At 45.9% G+C, this 24,708-nt stretch overlaps 4 protein-coding genes across 5 annotated transcripts in view; 2 read left to right on the plus strand and 2 right to left on the minus strand.

The window, feature by feature from the left end:
• The window catches only part of LOC115767030, a 92,170-nt gene extending 90,178 nt beyond the window's left edge, over positions 1 to 1,992 (minus strand). The window contains 1 exon segment of the mRNA XM_030711192.1: positions 1 to 1,992. This exon segment is cut by the window's left edge and continues 5 nt beyond it. The gene's annotated coding sequence lies outside the window, so the exon portion shown is untranslated.
• Positions 1,993 to 2,436: 444 nt separating this feature from the next.
• Positions 2,437 to 5,291, plus strand: LOC115768334 (ATP synthase subunit alpha, mitochondrial). Its single transcript, XM_030712936.1, has 4 exons — positions 2,437 to 2,608; positions 3,317 to 3,897; positions 3,967 to 4,768; positions 4,834 to 5,291. The coding sequence occupies exons 1-4, from the start codon at positions 2,549 to 2,551 to the stop codon at positions 5,041 to 5,043; spliced, it is 1,653 nt and encodes a 550-aa protein (XP_030568796.1). The 5' UTR covers positions 2,437 to 2,548; the 3' UTR covers positions 5,044 to 5,291.
• A 2,710-nt stretch (positions 5,292 to 8,001) lies between these two features.
• On the minus strand, positions 8,002 to 10,637 carry LOC115762706 (G2/mitotic-specific cyclin-B). The gene is made up of 5 exons (XM_030705034.1): positions 10,378 to 10,637; positions 9,916 to 10,064; positions 9,596 to 9,855; positions 8,589 to 9,523; positions 8,002 to 8,530 (listed from the first exon to the last, which is right to left on the minus strand). The coding sequence occupies exons 1-5, from the start codon at positions 10,411 to 10,413 to the stop codon at positions 8,243 to 8,245; spliced, it is 1,668 nt and encodes a 555-aa protein (XP_030560894.1). The 5' UTR covers positions 10,414 to 10,637; the 3' UTR covers positions 8,002 to 8,242.
• A 1,028-nt stretch (positions 10,638 to 11,665) lies between these two features.
• Positions 11,666 to 21,567, plus strand: LOC115763508 (A disintegrin and metalloproteinase with thrombospondin motifs 16). Of its 2 annotated transcripts, XM_030706109.1 has the most exons (12): positions 11,666 to 11,769; positions 12,442 to 12,925; positions 15,797 to 15,866; positions 16,531 to 16,611; positions 16,769 to 16,959; positions 17,420 to 18,333; positions 18,592 to 18,720; positions 18,788 to 19,037; positions 19,098 to 19,575; positions 19,637 to 19,963; positions 20,024 to 20,785; positions 21,300 to 21,567. In XM_030706109.1, exons 2-12 carry the CDS (start codon positions 12,710 to 12,712, stop codon positions 21,368 to 21,370), a joined length of 3,489 nt encoding a protein of 1,162 aa, XP_030561969.1. In that variant the 5' UTR covers positions 11,666 to 11,769; positions 12,442 to 12,709; the 3' UTR covers positions 21,371 to 21,567. The 2 variants fall into 2 exon arrangements, with proteins under 2 accessions (XP_030561969.1, XP_030561978.1); XM_030706118.1 differs by lacking the exons at positions 11,666 to 11,769; positions 12,442 to 12,925; positions 15,797 to 15,866; positions 16,531 to 16,611; positions 17,420 to 18,333 and having other exon boundaries at positions 16,856 to 16,959.
• Positions 21,568 to 24,708: the final 3,141 nt, after the last annotated feature.

Raw genomic sequence — 24,708 nt, forward strand, 5'->3', positions numbered from 1 at the left:
TTTATAAGCGTTGCCAATTCCTTTTGCAAGTGATCCTTTGTGGTTAAGGTTTTGCTTTGTTTTGCTATTCGTTACGTTTTGATTCGCTATTGTGCTCTACCTATGCGCGACGCTTCTGCCTCGTTTCGCAAATCCGTTTCACTTTCAGCTTGTTGTTGTTTTAACACGCCATTGTTTAGTATGCGGCGTCCATCACTTAGAAGTCAGCGTCACACATACAACAACAGGACACACACACACACACACGCACACACACGACAAAGCTGCTGTTGTTCTTGTTGTTGCTGTTGTTGCTGCTGCTGCTTGGCACATTTCGCAGAAAGAGAGCGCGAGAATTCATTAGGCATGCGGGAATTTTAATTTCACTTGCTCACACACGCGCACATATGTGGCGACATATTTCTCAAACATTTTCGCTGCGTGCGGCGACGGCGACGGCGAATCGGCGACGTCAGTTTTTTATGCTGCGACGGCTGCTGCGGCCGACTTCTGCTGCTGCTGCTGCTGGCGTTGTTTTAGCTTTGTTATTGCTTAGGCGCTCTGCAATTTGCATGACGGCGGCGGCGACGCTGCTTGCTGCTGCTGCTGCTGCTGCTGACCTTGCTGCCAAGTGGTAAAAACTATGCCGCACACACACAAATGCACCAACACAATGGCGCGAGCCAACGACCGCAGGAGAAATATAACAAAAATAACAACAACAACACGCGCGACGTTGACAGCTGTCAAAAATGTTCGATGCGAAAGGCGCTCACAGACACCAAACGTAAACCGCGATAAGCTGTGGCGGCCGGTTCGGCATCACCCATAGAAAGAACAGTACAAAGTAAGCCTCGAGAATTTCCATGATGTGCGGGGGGATGCGGAAGCGAGGCGGTTGCGGGTTGCCGTACACGTTTAATGTTCAAGTCAAGTGCGAAGCTTATGCGCCTCGAAATGTGCGCGTGAGTGCGTCTGTCCGTGTATGCGTATGCGTATGCGTGTGAAAGTGTGTGTCGTCTATGTATTGGTATGTTTTTTGGATGCTGTCGCGCTGCTTGGAATGTTTGCTACGCTTTCTTTTGTTCTACGCGCGCGCGGGTGCTGCCAGCCTGATGACAAATTTTTCGCACACTTTTTGTTGTTGTTGTTGTTGTTGCTAGACAAACGCAAAACTTCCAGTTGTTTTTTATTCTTTTTAACTGCCGCTGCTGATTACTTGCTTTTCCTTTTTAGCGTGCACTTTGTAACGTTTTTATTGCTATTTGCTGCTGTTTTTTTTTTTGTTTTTGGAGATTGGATGTGTTTTGCCTGCGTATTGCTATTGCTATTGCTATTGTGCTTTGTCTTGGTTCGCTTTGTTGTCTGGCTTTGTGCTCATATTTCTTTTTTTTTAATAATTGGCAACGCTGGTGGTGCTTGCTTTTCAGCGCATTGTTTGCATAATTTGCGAGAGGCGAACGCTTGCAAATGCCATTAATCCTTTCACTTTTCCGTTTCGCTCTTACTTTTTGTCATCTGCCTGCACTTGGCTAACGAGGTGCTATTGCTGACATGCGGACATGCGGACATGCGAACATGATGCTATTAGCACGTGGCAATCATCGTCAGCATTTGGCATCGATTTGACAGGGTCGCCCGCTGCCCCGCTGGATGCTCGAATTTTCTCCGCCTAATTGCGTCGCTTTTGGCAAACAGCTGCTCGCCGCCCGCTAAAAAAAAAACTATGCTTTGCTTCAATTTAGTTTTGCCGCAACTTTTCTGCACCAATACAAATGCAAAATCGCCAAATTGACATTAAAATTCTGCCACGAATTGAATTCGCTTTCAAAAGTGCGGCACTTTTTTATTGCATTGATGCGCTTAACTGTTCACGTTTTTTTTCATTTGAACTCGTGCACATATTAAACGATTTAAATAACTTCTTTTTTTCCACGACTGCGTTCAGCCAGTCCACATGCTCACATCCTTTTAATTCACTTTATTGTATTTTTTTTTTCTTTTATATATTTTAATCTCCGCGTTGCGTTAACAACACCGCACAAACTCCGACTATGAACTGGCAGAGTGCTTCAGGATGGCTCTACAATTTAGTACTGAGATTCTGTGGCGCGCACACAGCCTCCTCTTCGGCTGGTGCTCTCACTTGTGTAGAGTTTCGCAGGATGCTGGCGCTCTCGGGTGCGCTTTCCAGCCCAAGTCCCCCTTGCCGAGCGCCAAGCCGAACGCGCGACTAACATAGCCCATTTCTACACTCTTAACATACTACTTCTTAACGTACACTGTTAAGCCGGTGGAGCATTCTATAACAGTGCTGTTAAGCGCAGCGCTCTTTGGAGTGACCAGCTGACACATTTAGTATCGATACGCGCCGCAATGTTGCCTGCACAACTATCGATAGTATCGTTGGCTCTTTATTGCTTTACTCTGGGCACACAGACGTGCAGCGAACGTGAGCCGAACGGCAACCATCTTTGTGAAAAATACCTACGAGTCTGGAGAGCAGTCGGTGTAGGAATTAAATAATTTCTGCGGCTTATAAAAAGTTAAAAATATAAAAAAAATAACGATGATTTCTGCTCGTTTGGCGTCGTCGGTAGCTCGCAACTTGCCCAAGGCGGCCGCACAGGTACACAAAAGCAGTTAACGAGTAAAAAAGTTGCTAAACGAAAGCAAATATTCAAACCACACATAACCCAACCCAATTGGCCGTAAATTGCAAATTTAAAAGCGCAATTGAAACCTTAGGCACAACTCCAACTGGATAATACTTTCAGCTACCTGGCGTTTCATATACCAATTACATACATTTCATGTTCGCTAAAGTTTTAGTTTTCTGTTACGCAATGCAAAAGGCTGCTGCCGCACACAAAAAAAAAGTTACATAACAAGTAAAATGTACTTTATGCGAATATTTTGCAAATGTTGAATTCTTAAAACCAATTCAAAGTGAGTTTTTGCCTGCAATTTGTGTTTTATAAAAGGTTACATAATTTGGCAACGGGTCGCAGCTTCGCCTGCTGCTGCTGCTCGACTTTGAGGTTATGTGCGCGCATTTCGTATCAATTTAGCAGGAGGAAATTGCAAAAAGAAAACGTATACACGGAATGTAAAGCAAAATGTTGCCGAAATTTAATAACTATTTACAAGTGTAAAGTAATTATTGTAAATTTCGGAATTAGGCCGGCCGCCTGCGTGTGGCTGCTTGTGCTGTGCGCTAGAGCGAGATAGCAACAGTTCTGCTCATGTGGTTATTCAATTCTTGTTCCCCCCTCTCGCACTTGCTCCTTATATAAGAAAAGCTAATGTTGGCCACAATTTTGGAATTCGTCAACAGGTTGCCTGCAAGGCTGCCTATCCAGCTACCAGTCTTGCTGCCCGTAAGCTCCATGTGGCCAGCACACAGCGCAGCGCGGAGATCTCCAGCGTTTTGGAGGAGAGAATCCTGGGCGTTGCACCCAAGGCCGATCTGGAGGAGACTGGTCGTGTGCTGAGCATTGGTGATGGTATCGCTCGTGTCTATGGTCTGAACAACATCCAGGCCGATGAGATGGTGGAATTCTCCTCGGGCCTTAAGGGCATGGCTCTCAACTTGGAGGCCGACAATGTGGGTGTTGTCGTCTTCGGTAACGACAAGCTCATCAAGCAGGGTGATATTGTGAAGCGTACCGGCGCCATTGTCGATGTACCCGTCGGTAATGAGCTGCTCGGTCGCGTTGTCGATGCTCTGGGCAATGCCATTGACGGCAAGGGCGCCATCAACACCAAGGATCGTTTCCGTGTCGGCATCAAGGCCCCCGGCATCATTCCCCGTGTGTCTGTGCGCGAGCCCATGCAGACTGGCATCAAGGCCGTCGACTCGCTGGTGCCCATCGGTCGTGGTCAGCGTGAGCTGATCATCGGCGACAGACAGACTGGGTGAGTAATCTGCTCTCCAATAATAACAATAATGAGGATATCAACTCATCATCACATTTTGTCATGCAGAAAAACCGCTCTGGCCATTGATACCATCATCAACCAGAAGCGTTTCAACGATGGCCAGGATGAGTCGAAGAAGCTGTACTGTATCTACGTTGCCATTGGCCAGAAGCGTTCCACTGTCGCCCAGATTCTGAAGCGTTTGACCGACTCCGGCGCCATGGGTTACACCATTATTGTTTCTGCCACCGCCTCCGATGCCGCTCCTCTGCAGTACTTGGCCCCATACTCTGGCTGCGCCATGGGCGAGTTCTTCCGCGACAAGGGCAAGCACGCCCTGATCATCTATGATGATTTGTCCAAACAGGCTGTGGCCTACCGTCAGATGTCTCTGCTGCTGCGTCGTCCCCCTGGTCGTGAGGCCTACCCCGGTGATGTGTTCTATCTGCATTCGCGTTTGCTGGAGCGTGCCGCCAAGATGTCCCCCGCTATGGGTGGCGGCTCACTGACCGCTCTGCCCGTGATTGAGACCCAGGCCGGTGATGTGTCCGCGTACATTCCAACCAACGTCATTTCGATCACTGACGGTCAGATCTTCTTGGAAACCGAGTTGTTCTACAAGGGTATCCGTCCCGCCATTAACGTGGGTCTCTCTGTGTCCCGTGTCGGTTCCGCTGCCCAGACCAAGGCCATGAAGCAGGTCGCAGGTTCCATGAAGCTGGAGTTGGCCCAGTACCGTGAGGTCGCTGCTTTCGCCCAGTTCGGTTCCGATTTGGATGCATCCACCCAGCAGCTGCTGAACCGTGGTGTGCGCCTAACTGAGCTCCTCAAGCAGGGCCAGTATGTGCCCATGGCCATTGAGGATCAGGTATAGAATTCATTGATTCAGATATGGTTCATGTCACACTAAACTATATTGATTACTCCGCCCAGGTTGCTGTCATCTACTGCGGTGTGCGCGGCCACTTGGACAAGATGGATCCCTCAAAGATCACCAAGTTCGAGAAGGAGTTCTTGCAGCACATCAAGACATCCGAGCAGGGTCTTCTCGACGGCATTGCCAAGGATGGCCAGATCTCTGAGGCCGCCGATGCTAAGCTGAAGGACATTGTCCAGAAGTTCATGTCCACCTTCCAGGGTTAAACAGCAGCAGCAGCAACAACAACAGCAACCGCCGCGTGCAGTTATCATATCGTAGATATGAGGCAAACCAAACATCTTGCAACCAAATAAATGAAGTAATGTCTGAGCCGAAAGTCACGTTAATAATTGAATAAAGCTGCCAACTGCGCGTAGATGATAACAACAACAACAACAATATCATCCGATGAAAAGATAAACCAACCTACACCATAAGAAAATATAAACAAACAAAAAATTATAAAACTAAAGAAAAACCTTTGCGCATTCATGTTTTCCTTTGCTGCACAATTCACGCCCCGTCCCTGCCACACACACAAACACACCTGGGAGAGAGAGAGAGAGCGGGACGGACGTGAAGAGCGCAGTGGAAGTTACCCCACTTCGAATTTCAGCATTAGCCCCACTCAAATGATAAACTCTGTTGTTCTAGCCTAAAACTATATAATCAATATTTGAAATATTGTAATCGAGAATAGTCGAAATACCGTTTGTGGATGATTGTGAAACGATGGAAATAAAAACGATACTAAATTATACACTTAAAATATATGAGGATTTACTAGATATATATATATATATATATATATATATATATACATATATACATTCTCTGATTTAGTTGATTTTGAATGATTCTATTTTAGGATTACCTACAATCTAAACTCTTAGTTCCATTTTAGAGCATGTTTCTATCCCAAAACTAAATTTACAAATTAAGGTATTCCTGCATAGAATATATACGCTCGTAGATACTCTAGAATCTGCGGCTATATAAAACGTTTACTTATCGTATAGAATCGGAATAACATATATAAACCCATTTACATAGATTTACTTGTCTATGACCAAGTACATAAACTGAATAACTGACCTATAGCTAATATGGAAAAGTCTGCTATATTATTGGAAGAGCCCAACCCCACTTTGAGCATCAATTAGTCTCTTTTTATGGATGATATCAGTCTATATGTATATCTCGTAGGCGCCTTTCTACACAAACTAAAACATTATATAGAAACTCCTAATTGTGGATATCTGTTCTAAACTGTTTCCCCAAGTTGAAAAAAATAGTAAAAACATATTTGATTAGGCATAACAGTTGAATCAAAAGTTACTCAGACCTCATATCTGTGGAATATATAACCTCTTTTGATCCAGCATTATGAGTCTATAATCATTTTCTACATTATCCCAAGCGACCATTCAGGTTGACCTATGTAAACATTGGCCAATAATTGTCGCTGGCAATTACAAATGCAAGTCCTGTCACAGGCAGACAGAAGGAAGACAGGAAGGAAGACGGCGTCCTTTCAGCTAATCTGTGCAAAGTCTCAGCTGATCCGCCAGCAGCTGTCCTTCTTCTCACAACCTTTCGCTACTGACCTTGCAACCCCTCAGCGGGATCTGCAGCTACTACCTGACTAGACGCTCCCGTCAGGATAACAGCCAACTTCATCAGCGACGGCGCCGACCCACTTCACAGCCGGGTACGGCCGCTCACTTCACGCTCTGCATATTTGGTTAACAGTCAACCAGAAAAAGGAGCAAGGCTAGAAACGAGCCCAATCGACTGTAGCAGATGCCCATATCCAATAATGTGTATGTGTGTGTGTGTGTGTGTGTGCGGCAGGACACGGGTAAAACTGGCTCCTGGCGGGGAGCGCACAAGACAAAACCAAAAAGTGACTGCGATTTTTCCATGGAAGAGGCACAAATTACTAGGCCTCGGGCTTGGCGCTGCGTGCTCCCCACGTTGTTGTTGTTGTTGTTGCCTGCTTTCTTTTTATTGCATTTGTTTGCTCGTAAAAGTGTCGAAATTAATGGGAGCTATAAAACCGTCAAACTTAAATTTCGAACAGGCGAACAGCGGCCGCAGCAAGCAGTCGCCGCCATTCGCACTCGCAGTCGCAGTCGAGCTCTTCTCGGTGCCAGTCAGCCTCACGCACACATGGGCACCCACACACACACACACCGACATGTACGCAACACATTATTTACATACACGTGCGCGGGCACACAGCGACGACGGCGAGGCAATGCTGCCGCCGCCAGGCAATTGCCATAAAGCAGCCCAAAAGAAACAAGAACACAGAGAGAGAGAGAGAGAGCACACACACGCACGCACATGAGCTCAGCCAGCAAAAGAAGTTGGAACATAAGGGCGGAAAAACTGACCTGCGATCAAAGAGACAGCCAAGCAAAAGTAAAGGCAAACCGAGTTTCAATGCCCATTTGCTGCCATTGTCTGATTTTGGACGATTGTGTGTATCTGGGAGTTGATAAGGACTGCGCAGGGGTCGTCTAGCTTCTTTTTTTTCTCTTTTGCCTTTAGGTGACGCTCCGGTTTTCAACTTTCTCACAGACCTCATCAGCTGCTCGTTTTGTTTTTTTTTTTTGGTAAAGCACGCTCAAGGGAGCTGCAAAAAAGTACTAATTTATTTGCAATGTGCCCTAAGGGAAATTATGATTACAAATACAAATTGGCGGGACATTTTGTGGGATTTTTGCAAGTTCGCTGGGAATTTTATTGGATTTTCGTAAATTATTAATATTTATAAATTGATTTAATACATAGAGCACAAATTCCAAATCCAAATATTGCTTAAGCTAAATATAATATAATATATGCGTAAAATGGCGAATTTGTTGCCTGTTTTAATTATTTTTTTTAGTTTTTTTTTTTTTGGGAAAGTAACTTAAAATACTTTGAGAGGCAACGCCGATATCTTCAGCCAGCAAATGCGCTCGTTGCTCACCGGTTTTTCTCTTTTTTTCTTTCTTCTTTTTATATAAAATTTGCTCAGTTTCCAGCCATCCTCTCACACAATCATACATATATAATAGATATGTATACATAGATGCAGCAGGGGGACGGGGGACGCGGGCCACAGACAGACCAGGGACAAAATCGAACTTGTGGCCAATCAAAGCGATGGGGGGAGACGGACTGCCGAGACGCGCACAGGGTCGGAAATTAAACGTAATCATGATGAGGATCATATAATGATTATTATACACACACACATTCGCACATTTGTACATAAAGTGAGGGACACGAAACGAAAAATACACAAATTTAAATAGAAAACAAATTGAACTAAACTTAAAATGCAGTCAATAATAACAATAACTGCAATGCCATGGTCCAAAAGTCGACACGTAGCGTGTGGGTGGTGGGGAGGAGTGAGGGGCGCATCTACTATTTCTTGCCCACAATCGAGTCCATGAGCGGACCGCTCAGTTCGGCACGCAGCGCAATCTTCTGGAACTTGTTGGCCTGATACTTGTTGTAAATGGCCCGCAACTTGGTAGTCGGCGCATCGCGCGCCAGCTTAGCAATTTGCCGTGTAATCGGACGCAGATGTGCGGCCGTGTAGCGCGAGTAATGCACCAGAGTGGGCGTCCAGTGCTTGTCATTGAAGCCCGTGGCAGCACGTGCATTGCCATTGAGCAAGTGCAGCGACAGGAACAGCGAGCCAGCTGCAATCTGCAAGGCAACATATCAAAATTAGAAACCAAGTCTGCCTTTGGAAACGAAAACCCACCTCGGAGGGCTTGTAGCTGGCCAGCTCGTAGTCCATGGCAGCCAGTTCCAAGAAGTACTTGGACATGGCATGATGCTCATCCTCAGCGCTGGCGGCCTTCGAGTAGCGACGCAAAAAGTGTATGGGCAATGGACGCGACAGATTGTTATCGATGGCCTTCAGTATTTGCAGCTCCATTTGCCTAATCTCGCGACCCGTATAGCTGTCATCGGTTATGAACACAAAATCGCCAATGGCCGGCGGGAACAGCTCCTCGTATTTGGTGGCTATGAAGAGAGCCGTGACGCCCACCAGCTGCAAATACTTGCGCCTGGTATTTTTGACCACCTGCAGATAGCGATCGATAATGGCCACGGCCAGATGGAATGTCTCGGCCGCCAAATGGAACTGCAAATGCACCTCGTTGATCCAATCGATGAGCACAGCGCGCATCTTGTGCGACACCTCCAGCTGATTGGCCAAGTGATCGGTCTGAATGGGCTGCTGCTCCTCCAGCTCATAGAGATAGTCGTAAATGTCGTTCACATACTCCGATACCAAAACCAGATTCTCCCGATCATCGGCATCAATGTCCTCCACCTCGGCCAGCCTCTTGCCGGCCAGCGATAGGGTTGATGGAACTATTGCGGCCGCCACGACTGGTGTGGGGCGCATCTTGGGCAGCCTGGCCAGCGCCGTGGGCTCCTTCTTTAGATGCACTGCAGCAGCAGTCACATCTTTTTTAACTGCCAGCGCATTTGCTGCAGTCCTGGTCTGCGCCCTGGTCACCAGCGGTTCCTTCTTCTGTGCATTGACTGCCGCGGCAGCAGGCACATTTGGCTTGGCCAGGGCGGCGCGCAGCTTGGTCAGAGATTTGCGTGACAAGTTGCTGTCCTCGCGGCGCAGCGTGTTGACCTTCTCGTCGGAGATGGACTTCTGCTTGGCTGCAGCTGCAACTGTACGTTGGGAGGTTGGCATGTGGTATTTGGGCTGGGCCAATGTTTTATGCTTTCGGATTGGATACTTACGCTTGTTGTTCGCATCGGCGGCCACTTTTGCATTGGCCGTTGTCGTTGCGGCAGTGCGTCCAGCGTTCAGCGTGCTGGCCGAGATCTGGCTGGCCCCAGCGGCGGGCTGCTGCCCATGCGTGCGCATCGAGTTCGAGCGCATCAGGGAGGCGGCTGTTGCTTTGGCTGCACCTGCATTGGCATTGGCATTGCTCACGCCCAGCGGCTGCTTCTTCCAGTGTGTGTCCACACGCGCCTTGGTCAATTTCACATCTTTCAGTCTGCGATATTTATGTTGGATAAATGTTCTTAAACTTTTTAACTATTCCCCCATAACTCACTCCTTTTGTGCCGCATCTTTGGAGATCACGCCACGGTTCAGTCCTCGATTCTGCAGATCGCCGAGTGCGGCGCGCTTTGTGTGGTTTGCCTCGTTTGAAGGCACCGTCAATTTCTTCACTTGGACATTATTGTACTTCTCCGTGGCATTCTGCAAGTATTCACAATCGCAATGGGGGTCAATGCATGGCGGCCATTTTGTATGCGGTGCATAGCAGAGAGATGCAATTAGCGGTACAAGTACCGCTACTCTGCCAGAAAGCACAAAAAAGGGCGCCAAGCGCCAAGCTGCTGCTGCAACAACAACGCTAGACAAAACGGCATTTTTTTTTACCCCTCTCTTTTGTGCTTAGCTGCTGCGCCGACGCAGACGCAGCAATGGCGGCGGCGTCGCTGCCAACGCAATGCGTTAGCTGCTGCCCATTAAAACTTAAATAAAAATGTGCATTTAAATGTATTCTTACCTCGTCCATGATCATTTTAAGCGCTGTGCTCACCATGTTGTATATTTATTTATTATCTTTTAACACAAATATAATTATAATTAACAAGAACGCTTCGATTTTGTTTTTGCACTTGAGCGCGTCGCTTTAGTTTTTGAACGCAAATATATTGTTGAAATTTTGTTTTGTATCTTGTTTTAGATTGCACAGATTTTGTTTAAAATTTATATTTTTCAACGATTACTATTTTTTTTTTCGAATTTGTTTCGAGTCTTTCGAGCTCTGCGCACGATGCACACGCAAGCCGCTGCCGTTTAGATTTGAAAAGCACGCAAGATGATGAAAATAATGTGCCCAAATGAAGTAACTCCGAAAATAGCAGTTAATAGTGTGACCAGATGCGCGCAGATATGAACATTGCAACACTGCAGCGAAGTTGTATAGAGATGTAGCAGCCAGCTTGTGCTTGCCACCAAAAAGTGCTGCCCATAACAAAATTTTTGAATTAGATACGTTAAATCGCAAAACTATCTGTAAATAATTTTGAACTTTAACCTGGCAATGTAAATTGTAAAAGCTAACTGAGTATTATTGATATATGAAAATAGAAATGTTTTCCAGCTGCTGATTTATCATTGTCTCTGTGACTGATTGCATCAATTAAAAGTTGATCACTTCAATTGGCTGCCGTTCTGCGGCGTTCTTCTACAATTTAGCGCTTGCATTACATTTGCATTGCTGATTTAAGATTTCCTTCATAATGCTTTTCTTTATGTTGTTGTTGTTGCTGCTGCTGCAACTTCAAACCAAACGGAAATGCAGCATAATTCTTAGTTTGTTTTTTACTCGACTGTGATGATCAGTGTCAAGTTTTCGTCTGGCCGACTACCCCATCATTTTCAGGCACTTGACCACAAAAAATACAAGAAAACAAGCAAACAATTGGCATCGCACTGTTCGGTTCTCTGCACTTCTGCTTCTCTTTATTATAATTTTTTCATTTTGTTTTTTTTTTGTTTTTTTGCTGCTAATTTTTCGGCTGCTTTACTTAACGGTGCCGTTCTATTGTTCCTTTCCGTCCGACTCTGGCTCATTAGCATATGGCTAGTAGCTAAATCTTCGACCTCAGAGCCAGGCCAAGAAGAAGAAGAAGAAGACTACCCAACAGCTCTCACGAGCCGCGAGAGCCGACGGCGTTGGGCGTCGATCGTGTGCCCCGCCGCATGCATAAAGTTTTCCGCAGTCGTGATTTTTCGTCATTCGCCAATGGGGCGCTGCCGTGAAAAGATCTACTGGTAAACCGCGCGCGCGTTCGAGTTTGAAATTCTGTTAAACTCTCCGGTTCTTGTAGTTGTTCCCAACTAAATATAAAATAGTTTGTTAAATCGATTGAGCTGACTTCCAACGGAAACGGTCTGCACACGGCGAATTATATATTTATTTATATTTGGACTAAAGTGTAATAAAAATCATAAATTTTACTCAAAATCGTTATGCTTGAGAGCGGCTCTTGATGTTTTGTGTATGCGCGACGACGGCGTTTAAATACAAATAAATGCGTATAAACATGAAAATAGCAACGACTTTATTTAACAGCAGCTGCTACACTTGGCGAATTTGAATTGCAGCAATCGTTATCTGTTTGCGCTGCAATCAGGAAGTGCACACAGAAAGCGCCAATTGAATTGATAAGTGTGGCCAATTGATATTCTAATCGGAGTATCGCAATCGATACCACAAACGACTTAAGCAACAAACTTCATATCGAATTGGGCAAATAAAAAATAAAAAGTGCTGCATGGTAGAAAAAGTAAAGCAAAGCTGCTGCACATCAAACTAACACAACAACAACAACAACAGCGGCAATTAATTAGTGCATAAACAGTTAAATTAACTGCCGCAAAAGTTGGCTGCCAGCAGCGGGCGTCAGCGTCGACGTCGACGTCGCCGTCACCGTCAGCGTCGTTAACAGCAGCGCTGCGTGCATTCACTTTTCTCTGTGGCCTGCTGCTTCTACGTCTGCTGCTGCTGCTGCAATCGAAAAATTAAGTGAAATACCAAAATTTTTGTTTTAATGTTTTGCAGAAAATGTAACACAAGTTAAAATTATGACGCAAATACGCAAGTCAAATTAGCTTGCGCAGCAGAATCAAAAGGCAATCACCACAAAGCAAAAACAACACAACATTTATTTTGCAACCAATGCAATTTGTTCGCGTGGTAGCTGCAACAACAACAACAACAACAGCAAGTCCCATCGCTTGAGCAACAACAACAATAGCAACTAATGTAAATAGTATTACAAGGCGCCACACAAATCGCTTAATTGTTGTCAACTTGAAAAAGCGTCGTTATGTCTGCGAGTGCGGCCCATCAGCGTCGGCGTTATCGTCATCGTTATCGTTATCGTCATCGCTTGTGCCTAATTGTCTTAGCCGCCCTCTGGCTGGACACACTGGCCACTGCTGTCGCTGGCGCTGCTAACGGCGACGTCGACGCCGACGCCAACGCCAATGCCGTGCATATTGAGCTGCGACGCAGGCGCAGCGTCAGTCTGAATGGCATTGAGGTAAGTTGAGATATTTGATTGCAATTCGAAATGCATTTTTTTTTATTTATTAATGACATTTGTCATCGAACCAAATACTGAAGAGCACACATCCATTTGGCATTCTGTGTCACGGCAGCTGTCACCTGAACACCTGAGATCACATCGGGCGTTTATGTTTAACCCAAAAAAAATCCAAAACCAAAGCCAAAGCCAAATGAATCAGGCGACTGTGTCTGGAAAAAGTGCAGCCTATGCTTAAAACCGAAAACGCGTGATTAATTAAGAATCGTCAGCATGTGCACTATATACACTATATATAGGGCGTGGCAGTGTACCACTTTAAAGCAAGTGGAGCCGAAACGTGAGGCGTTTAATGACCCCTCCGCAGAAGAGGCGCTCGCCCAATATATTCTGTATATACTTGTAATTGAATGCCAAATGCCGACGAGCAGCTGGCGAAGTACACAAAAAACCCAAAAAAAAAAAAAAAACTTTACTTCAAAAGCTTTTGTCGAACAAGTCAAATTACACGAGTTGTTGGACGAGTCACCGTTCCGAGCATATTTCCAGAGACAGCACATATTTTGAACCCACAAGGCGTCCAACTGTCTCTAACAAGTCCGATGCGCGATTCTGCAGCTCGTATCTGCCCAATTTGACCAGGGCCTGACGAGGGTAGCCATATAATAGTTGTTCATATGCAAAGCATGAAAATCTGTACATGAGAATTGCATAGAAGGGCGACAATTTGCAGCGAATTGTTGGCCTGCGTTTAATACATACTTATATACAAGAATCGCAATATTACAAGTCAGGGTCTTGAACAATTTATCGATAGAGGAAATTCTTGTAATTCTTATATCGTTGCCTGCATTTGCCACTTGTCGAACCACCCTCGCACATAGCTTATAGACGAGCTGTCGGAATGCATCGCACGATTTGCCAGACGTAGAAACTCCCGCGTCAGCAGCTGCTGGGCAATAAGTGTGGCGCGACTTTTGGCAGCTGCGAAATTTACAGCTGAGCGCGTCGCCAGTTTGTGCCAAGTTATTGACCCAACTTGAAATGAGCTGGGCATAGCTGGGCAATTGGTCGCAGTTGAGAAGCCCCAGTTGCTTTACCAACTGATTCTTGGAGCGCCAATTTGCAGGGCTTACCCTCACCTAGATGCCGAGCATTTTCTGTGACTTAATTTCAGCTCTTTGTCGTAGTTTTTCTTTGTTGTTTATTTTACTTTGTTTTTTTTTTCGCTATCCACGGGTCACGCAAAATTTCATCACATAATCAGCCGGCGAGCGATTACAGCGCTCAGAGTTGAGTTACGAGCGAGTGCGAATACGAATGCGAGTTCCAGTTCGAGTTCGAGTTCGAGTACTCTAAACGCTTTTGCAGGCGATTTCCACTTCCATTTCCACCATTGTTGGTTTTCTGTTGTTGTTGTTGTTGTCGCTGTGCTTTTCCGGCATTGATGGACCGGCCTTTTATGCTGTTGCCCTTGCCGCCAATTAGTGTCGTTTTATTGAACATTGTTTGAATGCACTCACACAAAGTTAATGAGTGGCTGCGCGGGTGAGTGAATGAATGGGCTGGCTATGAATGTGAGTGGAAATAAAATGAGGCAAATAAGCAACGATTAAGTGAACGAATAGTTATCGATTGGCCATCAAAGAGTTATCGAATACTGGGCAAGTGTACAAGTGTTTAGGAAACGAATACAATTTACTAAATAGTGAGTTAAGTGTCTTGAAAAGTAATCGAATAATCGAGTTCTTATCGATAAGCAATTTCTAATTAATCGCTTATTTGTGCAAATAAGGTACCATTATTAGAATTATTATTAATGAGGGGTAAGCGAATGAATGTGAGGGGAAATGAATTAAGGCAAATAAACATCAATTGAGTGAACTAATAGTTATCGATTGGCAATCAAACAGTTATCGAATATCTAACAAGATAACCGTTTAGAAAAACGAATTTACTAAATATTCGATATGTGTGGTTTTAAAATAATCGATTAATCGAGTTCTTATCGATTAATTATTGATCGAAATTTTTAACTAAATTTATCCTAGAAAGGAATTTAGGAAGGAAGACATATGAATGGAAATGGGATAGCCTGAGAGCTTCTCTTATTTGGATAGATTTATATTTATTTCCATTGAGAACAATTTTGATCATATTTGTAAGCTTTGAGCCTAGAACATAACACTCTCCGAATACTTTTCCATCGTTCACCTACTTCAATTTGAAATAAATCTAAAGCTCCCATGCCACGCCCAATTTCGGCAGCATTGTTTTGTTAACCATAGCAATTTGTGCAACACCTTCACCTCCATAAGTATTTGGGAGGCGGTGGGGGCTGGGCACGCAGCGCCCATTGGAGCCCAGCGGAGCTCTCTTCACGCATCGCTGCCCCGCGACGCGCTTTTTTCAAATGTAACAACAAATTAAATTAAATAATAGTACAAACGGGCGTATGCACAGCTTCTAGCCAAAGATTGGCAGCCACTGACCGAAATACGATAACGATAACGATAACGATATGATACCGATAACGATAACGATACCGATATACGATATGCGTAAGATGCAGCTGCATGGCGGCGACTTGTGGTCATTTTTCCATTTTCCGGACTGCGTTTGCTGAGCAGGCGGAGAGAAAGATGGGGAAAAACCCGAATGGGGTTTTTCCTTAACTAATTTTCTATTGTTGCGTGCAGTGAAAGTGTTTTTCGGTATTTGGTTGCTGACTTTTGAAGACAACCCTTTTGGGGCTATGGCTCTGCTCTTTTTACGCTTTGTTGAACTGCGCTTGTTACACTTTTCGTTTGCACATTTACCACGGCCAAGTATTTAAGCCGAACTCTCATTTGCCCTTTCTCTTCGCAGCTGGACGAGAACGCGCTGCTCCAGCAGCTGGCGGGCCACGAGCGTGCGCTGATCTTTGGCACGGCAGCAGGTAAGTTCTAGGGCCTGGGCGCAACCGATTGGAAAGATTAGCTAAGCTGACATAAGCTAACCTAGATAGATATATATATATATATATATATATTATAAGTTGCGGGCTATTATTATGCGCAATGGAATGCATGCCACAAGTTTTGGGTCTGTGGAAAGTTTTTTTTTTATGTTTATGCCTTGCACTTGGGTTGACTAGGGTATTATGATTTTGAGCAAACGTATGCAACAGGCAGAAGATTAATAGTTTATTTTTCCTATAAAGTGGGGCAGATGGAAGTAGTTGTAGAGTTGTAGTAAAAGGAAGTTTGGTTTTTCGCAACGGCAGCTCATCGCAGAGTACAGGGTATCTTCTAGTCGTGTCAATGCGCCTGTTATTCTACTTTGGACGCTTAAAATCAATGCCAAATGCTGACAGGCTGACAGAACGGTCGAAACGAGCCGCAACATATTATTACCAGAACCGGCAAGATGGTCAGAAGTGCGCCAGGCATCGATGACGCGCCAGGTGGTTGGGTGTGCGTGTGAGGGGGTGGCAGGGGGCGTAGGCGTGGAAATGTGCGCAGTTGTTGTTTGGAGCGACGTCATTATTATTATTATTGATTCATGGAATGCATATTTCGCATACGCTGTTGTATTTACCTGTTCGCTCGTTTGACTTGCAGCGCCCGAATTCAAATTGGTTCAGCTGGAGCGGCGCAGCGCGCAGCGGGAGCATCAGCGCTGGCGTCGCGGCGCGGCACAAGGTAAGTTGTAGTGCATGCCACAGATGCAAATGCTAAAGCACACAACACACACAACACACAGCACGCACACACACATGCAGCTCGTGCTGCTCCAGTTGCGTCTGGCGGCTGGCGGTCATTATGCGAATAGTTTAATTAATTCAAATGCATTTGGCAGCCGGCACTGTGGAAGCCGAACTGAAGCTGGAGCAGACGCCTCAACTGTTTGACGATAATTTCATCTTCATACGACGCAACGCGAACAGCAGCCAATTTGTGGAGCATTCGCCGCAGCTGCTGCAACGTCTGGAGCGCTGCTTCTATCGCAGTCCATGGGCGGCCCTCGACCTGTGCGATGCGCAGAGTGTGGTGAGTATTCCAACAGCTGTGGCTGCACGTGCCGCACCAGCCCAGCCTGAGGCAAGTTAAAGGCTGTCGACATATCCTGCACCTACCTCAGCCAATTAACCTCTGGGCTGACCTTGCCTGTCTGAACTACATCCACATGAATATTTTAGTTCCAATTTACAAATATGCGTTCTTTCGTGTTCCATTATCATGTGCAATAGCACGTGTTCCATTTCCATTGTTTCTTTTGGTATGAAGCAAAAGAGGGAATGGAACGTGGAAATGAAAATGAATGCGAAACAAGGGCATGAAAACATATACTCCATATGCTTGCTTCTATGTTCCAGAACCAGCTGCTGAAATTCCATTTTCATTATTCCATATTAAGTTTTCACCTTGGCACGTCTCATTTCCATCGTTTCATTGCCTAACCTTAGCCTTACCTAACCTTTAACAACTGTCATTTGTCGACACCTTGCAGCGCGGCGTCTTCCAGCAAAATGCCAGCAATTTTGTCATTCAACCGCTGCCGGCACGCTTTGGGGCGGCGGCCCATGTGCTCTACCAGGCGCGCTTAGATAAGAGCAACAACAGCGGCAGTGGGAGTGGGAGTGGGAGTGGGGGGAGCGGGAGCGGGAGTCGGATAACACCGTTAGACAGTCAGCTGCAGTTTGAGCCCGATGCAGACGAATTCAACGAACCGCATCAGGAGCAGCAGCAGCAGCAGCAACAACAGCAGCGCCAACAGCTGCATCGCAAATTGCAATCGCAGTTGCGGCTGCGCTATCAGCCGCGTCATCATCATCATCATAGTCATCATCATGGCACTGGCATTGCCGGCGGCTCCGGCACGCCGCGTCGTCGGCGGCACATTGGCGGCCCGCCGCGGCGCTGGCCGGTGCCACACGAGCTGCACATTGAGACGGCGATATTCGTGGACAGCGATCTGTATCGGCACATGAGCAAGAACTATCCCAAGGATACGGAGAGTCAGCTGATACGCTTCGTGCTGGCCATGATCAATGGCGTGCAGCTGCTGTATCATCATCCGACGCTGGGCAGGCGCATCAATTTTGTGCTCAAGCGTCTGGAGATCTTCCGCAAGGATCCGCCCGAGCTGCGTCGCTCCAGCGACATTGACAACTATCTGAGCAACTTTTGCCTGTGGCAGAAGAGTCTGAATCCCGCCTCGGATGCTGACAGCTTGCACTACGATCATGCTGTCATCCTCACTGGACTGGATCTCTATGTGACGGGCAAGAATGGCAAGGTTACCAGTCAAGTGGTGGGTCTGGCGCCCGTTGCCGGCATGTGCACACCCACCTCCTCCTGCACCATCAACGAGGGCAAGCACTTTGAGAGCGTTTTCGTGGTCGCCCATGAAATCGGACACAAGTGAGTTTTTGTACACAAGATTTCAATGCCAAAGACCCGCCATCCATTTGTGATCGGTTTCGTTTGAATCATTCAATTTTCAATGCTCCTTTTGCAATGTTCTCTTCATGGTTTCCAGCTTTAAATGCTTTTGCTAGAATATGCTATAATATCATCCATTTACCGTGTTGTGCTATCTAGCTTCCGTTTGTCATATTTCGTTTCGATTGCTCCGATTCCATTGTTCCATTTCTTAATGGATTCGCCATTTTCTTGCAGTTTGGGCATGCGACACGATTCCAAGGAAAACAGCTGCGATCCCAGTCTGCACATAATGTCGCCCACCTTGGGCAGCGGCAAGATTACCTGGTCCAAGTGCTCTCGCACCTATCTAGAGGAATTTCTAGCGTAAGCAAATGCAGCAAACCGTTGCCAATACTATCAAAACGACCTCTTCTGCCTTCACCCATTGCAGTCAACCACAGGCTGAATGCCTGTTCGATCGTGGACAGTTCAAGGCGCATCTGGATCACTCGGCGGAGGGCATGTTGCCCGGTGAACGCTTCGATGCCAATCAGCAGTGCATGCTCAAGTTTGGACACAGCTCGGTGCATGCGAGCAGTCAGAGCAAGTCGGAGGTTTGCCACGATTTGCACTGCCAGCGCGAACGGCTCACATGGACCTCGCATCCGGCGCTGGAGGGCACCGAGTGCGGCGATAGCATGGTACGTCACAGCTAATCTCACTTAAATCTGTTTGGTCTAAAAAGTGTGCGGCATTTGCAGTGGTGTCGCGGTGGCTACTGCGTGCTGCGTCCCACGCAGGAGGCGGCCATCAGCTCGCTGAAGCAGCTCAGCGGCCTGTCCAAGCCCAGCTATGAGAAGCACAGCGCCGCCAGCTTCGCTGAGTCCAGCAAAATGGGCCAGCTGCTGCAGGAGTACAAGAGCAGTGGCAACGAGCTGCCCGGCACCAGCACCTGGAGCGACTGGGGCGAGGCCAGCGGCTGTGACTCCGGCTGCCTGTACGGACCCTCACTGCGTTTGCGTCAGGGCAGCACCGGGTTGCGCATATACAGCCGCAGCTGTCTCAACTATCGCCAGCGTTGCATGGGTCGGGATCGCAAGTTCGAGACGTGCATAGCCAAACAGTGTTACACTGTGCCCGTCCAGACTATTGCTGACTTTGCCACGCATGTGTGCAAGCAGGCCCGCAAGTCCGACAACGAGCTAACCGGCGAGGGGCAGCAGCTCAGCGCCTCCATTGGTGGGTGTGGCAGCTGTTGAAGCCCCTTTAAATAGAATTTTAAGTTCTCGATTGCTTACAGAGGATTCGTGCAAGGTGTTCTGTCGCACCAAGAGCAATGGCACCAAGTCGCGCCGTTGGACCTTTCCGGATGGCACCACCTGCCGCGCCAAGCATCATGCCTCGGATGACATTGCCTACTGCATTGCCGGGCGCTGCGAGCAGTTCTCCTGCGACAATGCGACCAGCAACTTCTTCAAAATTGACAACACCTTCTGCGCGTATCGCACACCAAGCCCGCAGCGAGACTCCACGGAGCTGGAGAGCAAGCAGCAGCCTAGCTATCAGAATAACGTCAGCTACAAGCGCTACGCGGATGCTCAAAGCCACAGGAATCGCTATGAGAATGGTAAGGCAATTGCTGCTCCTTCCACTTCCATTCCCAGTCTCATCCTTGTGCCCATTTCAGAGGTGGCCGTGCGCAGCTTCCAGGGCCAGGACAATCATTTAACGCAGCAGCAAGAGCCGCAGCCGTACAAACGGAAAGCTCCCGCCAATGATTACAAATACAATTACAATGTCCAGGATCCGTTTGGTAAGTCGGCGCCGCCGCCGGCCTCCGCCTCGCTGATAGCCGAATCGGAGCTGTCGTCCGACTGGCAGGTGAAGTCGGGCTGTCACTCCAATTGCATGACAGAGTCAAAGGGGGTCCAGGTGGTCAGGTCACGGCAAACGGGTGAGCACAATATACAGTTATGCACGCACAAGGTGAAGCCCTGCGAACGGCTGCAAACCCCAGCCGAATATGCGGAGCAAACGTGCGCCAGGTACAAGCTGAAGGTGCGCGGCTTGTCCGGCCATGGTGCACAGATCTCGGCGAGCATCGATGAACCGGATCGCAGCTGTCGCGTCGGCTGTCAGGACGAGTACATCAAGTATCGCTATTACCTGGTGAACGGCAACCACGGACACTTTCCTATCGGCACGCGCTGCTCCCAGGTGGGCAGGCGCTACTGTGTGCATGGCAAGTGTCTGGAGTTCGGTGCGGACAATCTGCCGCTGCAGCAGTCCCACATCAGCCTGGCGCTCTTCCGCAGCAAACGTGAGGCGACGCCACGCCAGAAGCGCAGCTTCCTCTACTACGATCCGGTGAACATTACCGAAACGATTACCCAGGACTTTCTCAATAGCATTGTGAGCAGTATTATTGACTTCGAACGGCAACATTTGGGTGGGTAATCGATCAACTAGCTTGAGATATATATATCTATTTGTATATATATCTCTGAATACCTATATACTTATTTAACCCATTCTTCTCTAAGTAGGGATAGATTAATCAACACTATATCTTTTTAATTAATTGTCTAAATATTCATATATATTATTAGAAGAAGAGTTTTGATGATGCACTTATCTGTATCTATATCTGTCATTAATCTACGAAGTATCTATATAAATCTTTTTATCTACATACCGAACTAGATATATATGAAACTACTCTAATTATCTTTCTTTCTCTCTATCTATTTATATATATGCTATATATGTTTTCTGTGCCTATCTGTCCTCGATATGTCAATTTATCTTTCTATCATTGAATTATCTATCTATATATACAGTCTAATTGTTTATCTCTCCATCTTTTGATGTATCTGTATATGTAATTATCTATCTGTACCTCTATCTATCCAATCAACTGCATGTATATTTATTTGGCCATCTAATTACCTTTTCTCTTGCAGACGTTGCCTACGACAACATCGAATTATCCAATCCTATACACGTCTCTGCGGACGAACTGAGCAACAAATAAATATAAGTCTTTACTTTTTTATATATATGTATGCATATGAGTATTTTATGTAGTTTATGTAGCTTATGTGGCTGCCGTTCTGCTCAGACTGCCGCACCCGCCCAGGGTCCTCAATTACAACCCTATTGTTTTAAGTCTAGTTGTAAATCTTAAGCTGCAAATTGTACGAATATTAGCTGAAATAAACATGTGTGGATGTGACTGAAAATAGCCTGAAAAGAGGAGCATTAAGAATTTGTATTTGAAACTCCGTTTCTTTCAATTGTAATTCGTTCTTACAAGCCGCTTCGTTTTTTATCAGCTAGTTTAACATGAGTTGCACGCGTGGTAACAATATATAATAGCCTAAAGCATACTATAAATAACATAAATCTCCGCTCTTTTGACCTTTAACATTCTAAGAATAATTATACAGGTGACCTCAAAAGAATATTCGTTACTTTACAGCGCCTCAAATAAAAATAAAAACGACTTTCAAATTGTATGTGGCATAGTTTTGGGCTGGCCGACAAACGCTGCACCACGCGCACAAAAGTATGCACGCATTTCACTGGCAGCTAAGAATACCACACACGCACACACACACACACACACACTGTGCCACGCCCACACACAGAACAACCACAGGGCATGCCCAAGCACTCGTCTGCTCATCAGTTGTGTTACCAATTTTGGCGTTTGCATGCAAACAGCCAGAACCATTACCAATATTCGATATCAAAAGGATAACAACAACAACCTCACATACATACACATACACGTACACATACACATGCGCTAGACAGGCTGTGTGTGTGTGCGTGCGCTAGAAATTAGATAAAAACACCTACAAAATGCTGAATATGCCGCAGTCGGCAACTAAAGCGCGCACCGTGCAAACCAACCAAATAATACACAAAAAAAGTGGTAAAAGAAAAGCCCAACGGAAATTCGAGGAAAAACTTAATGTGCCTATGTGTTGCGTCTAGTGTGTGTGGAGTGTAGTGTCTAGTGATTTCTGTGCTAGCCTTTGGCCTTTGCATTGAAAACTTGACCAGCTGGCGGGCGGTTGTCGGGCGCGTTGCAAGTTCAATGCACCAGCTGCAAGCGGCTGTGGCAGCGACCTGGCTCATGAATAAAGCAACAAAGGGGCGCCAACTCATTATCGAAATCTACTACCCTTAGCTGGTGTCCATTTAAGTGCTACGCATTAGTGGTTAATAAGCGTTCTAATTGCTGGACATTCGGCATTGACATTTTGGTGTGTCCAGCTCTCTCTTCCCAGTGCAGTTGGGAAGGGAGCTCGGGCTGAACTGGGTCACAAGCCCAGAAAATTGACTTGGCTTCAAGGTTTTTCCGTAATTTCCAACAACGTCATAAGCACGCAGCTTGGAACATCCCGAAAAGTGTGTCAATTGGTATTTTATGTCTTTTTTATAATTGTACTGTACTTTGAACACGCAATGGCCATTTGTTCGGCTCTCAATTAGTCATTTAGTATTCTCAATTTCCCATTTTGCAATTTTCATTTCTATTTGTCACCGGGCTGCGGTTGGTGTGCGAGCTAAAGGTTCACATCGCGTTCCTGCCACGTGCTAACACACACTTGCCACGTACGTAGGACCTTGAAGTCCTCTCATAAATTGTGCGCGGCTGTTTGCTCTACTTTCGATCATTTTTCGAATTTGAAATATCGATTTGTGTTAATTGGTTTGTTTTCGTTGTCGTCGGAGCTCGGCGAGCAATTGAATTCTTTAGTTACTTCATTAGGCGCGACTGCCCGCAAAAGTATGCAATCATTTTTTTGTTTAAGGCTAGACCAGCTGCAACCGTTGCCCTCAGTTGTATGCTATAGTTTTTTCTATTAGCTTTCACATGCAATCAAGTCATAGATAGTACCTAAATTGACTGATAGACAAGAGTGTACCCTGTTTCAAGTGTCTATGTTAAGCATTGGCGAAGTGTAAATAAATGAAAAGTTTTTCAAGTTTCAAGTGTAAATTGATGTGCGAAACAGAATATCAAATCAATATATAATATGTTTTTTGTGAAATAAAGTGCAATCCTTATTGTTGATAGGCATTAAAAAAAGTGTAACAAAGTGTAGATGTTGTCTTGGTCCTGAAGTAGTAAAGGGTTAAGTATTTGTTGGGAAATCGTAGATTTTATAAATCTGTCTGATATCGGTTATCATTTAGCCGAGATAAATGCCAATATTATTCTACAAAAATACTATAGTAGAATACGTAATACTTTTTAATTAAAATTAAATGGCACTTACGAGTATTTTTAAAGTTTCTACCTACTTGCACAGGTTTTGTGCACGCTCCAGCTAGTCGCTTTAAAATTGGGGTGACAACGTTTACATATAAATAGTACCTCCTCTATATGCAGGCTGTTCATATTTAATGCAGAGACACGCGATCCGCGCATTGCATTTGGCCAAGTGAACCACAACAACCACTGAGCATTGGCAATAGTCGAGTGACCGACCGTAAAATGCGTATTGACCAACCGCTAAAATCGTAAATGTCAGCCAGACGTCGTTGAACTTGCAAAGCAAACGGACGACGCGAACGGACCAACGGAAATTTTAAAAAAGATTGTGAACAATTTGTGGTATCTGTAAACATGTGTCGCTTGAATCGCGACTGGAGCAATGTGAAAAGTCGAGGACTCTAAAATTGTGCTGCTTTAGTTTTAAAGCCAACGAATTTGTAGCGCAACGTGACGGAAACTGCTTGAAGGCATGCCACCAAAGCGAAGACGCAGATTTCATGGACTCTACTACCATTCGTCGCCGCCAAAGGGTGAGTGAAGTGATGAATACATCCGTTGAGAGCCATTCATATTCATTAGTTGCACCTAATTGAGCCAATTACAATTTGTGTGTGTCAACCAATTAAGGCACGCATAATTCATAGGGGATGGCGAATGTGAGGGTGGGGTGTGGGGAAGAGCATGCGTGACAAAGCGCAGACATGGCCAAAATTTGCATATTGCGTGCGCCCCAAATGGGAGCTCAACAAGTAAACCTACCCGAACACCACCCATCCCCCTCCCAGCCCCGAGAACCAACTGGCGACGACATTAAGTGGCACTCGCTAATGCGCCATTTCCGTGGCAATTGTTGCCATTTTTATTGCCACACAACTTTGTTGTAAGCAGTGTGAGCCACTCCAACACTCCAACTTCATTTACATGTGAGTGCTAAATATACATATAGAAAGCCTGGTCAAAGGTTACATTTTGGTGGGCAAATAAAGGAATGTTTCAGCTTAATATATACATATGTCATATGTAATGAATTCGTTACTTAACCTAAATTCTATATGCCCCACAAAGCTGTTGCGTCTGCA

This window comes from Drosophila novamexicana, unplaced genomic scaffold, assembly GCF_003285875.2.
Source record: "Drosophila novamexicana strain 15010-1031.04,08,12 unplaced genomic scaffold, DnovRS2.1 tig00000008-arrow-pilon, whole genome shotgun sequence".
In the NCBI taxonomy this organism is placed as follows: Eukaryota; Metazoa; Arthropoda; class Insecta; order Diptera; family Drosophilidae; genus Drosophila; species Drosophila novamexicana.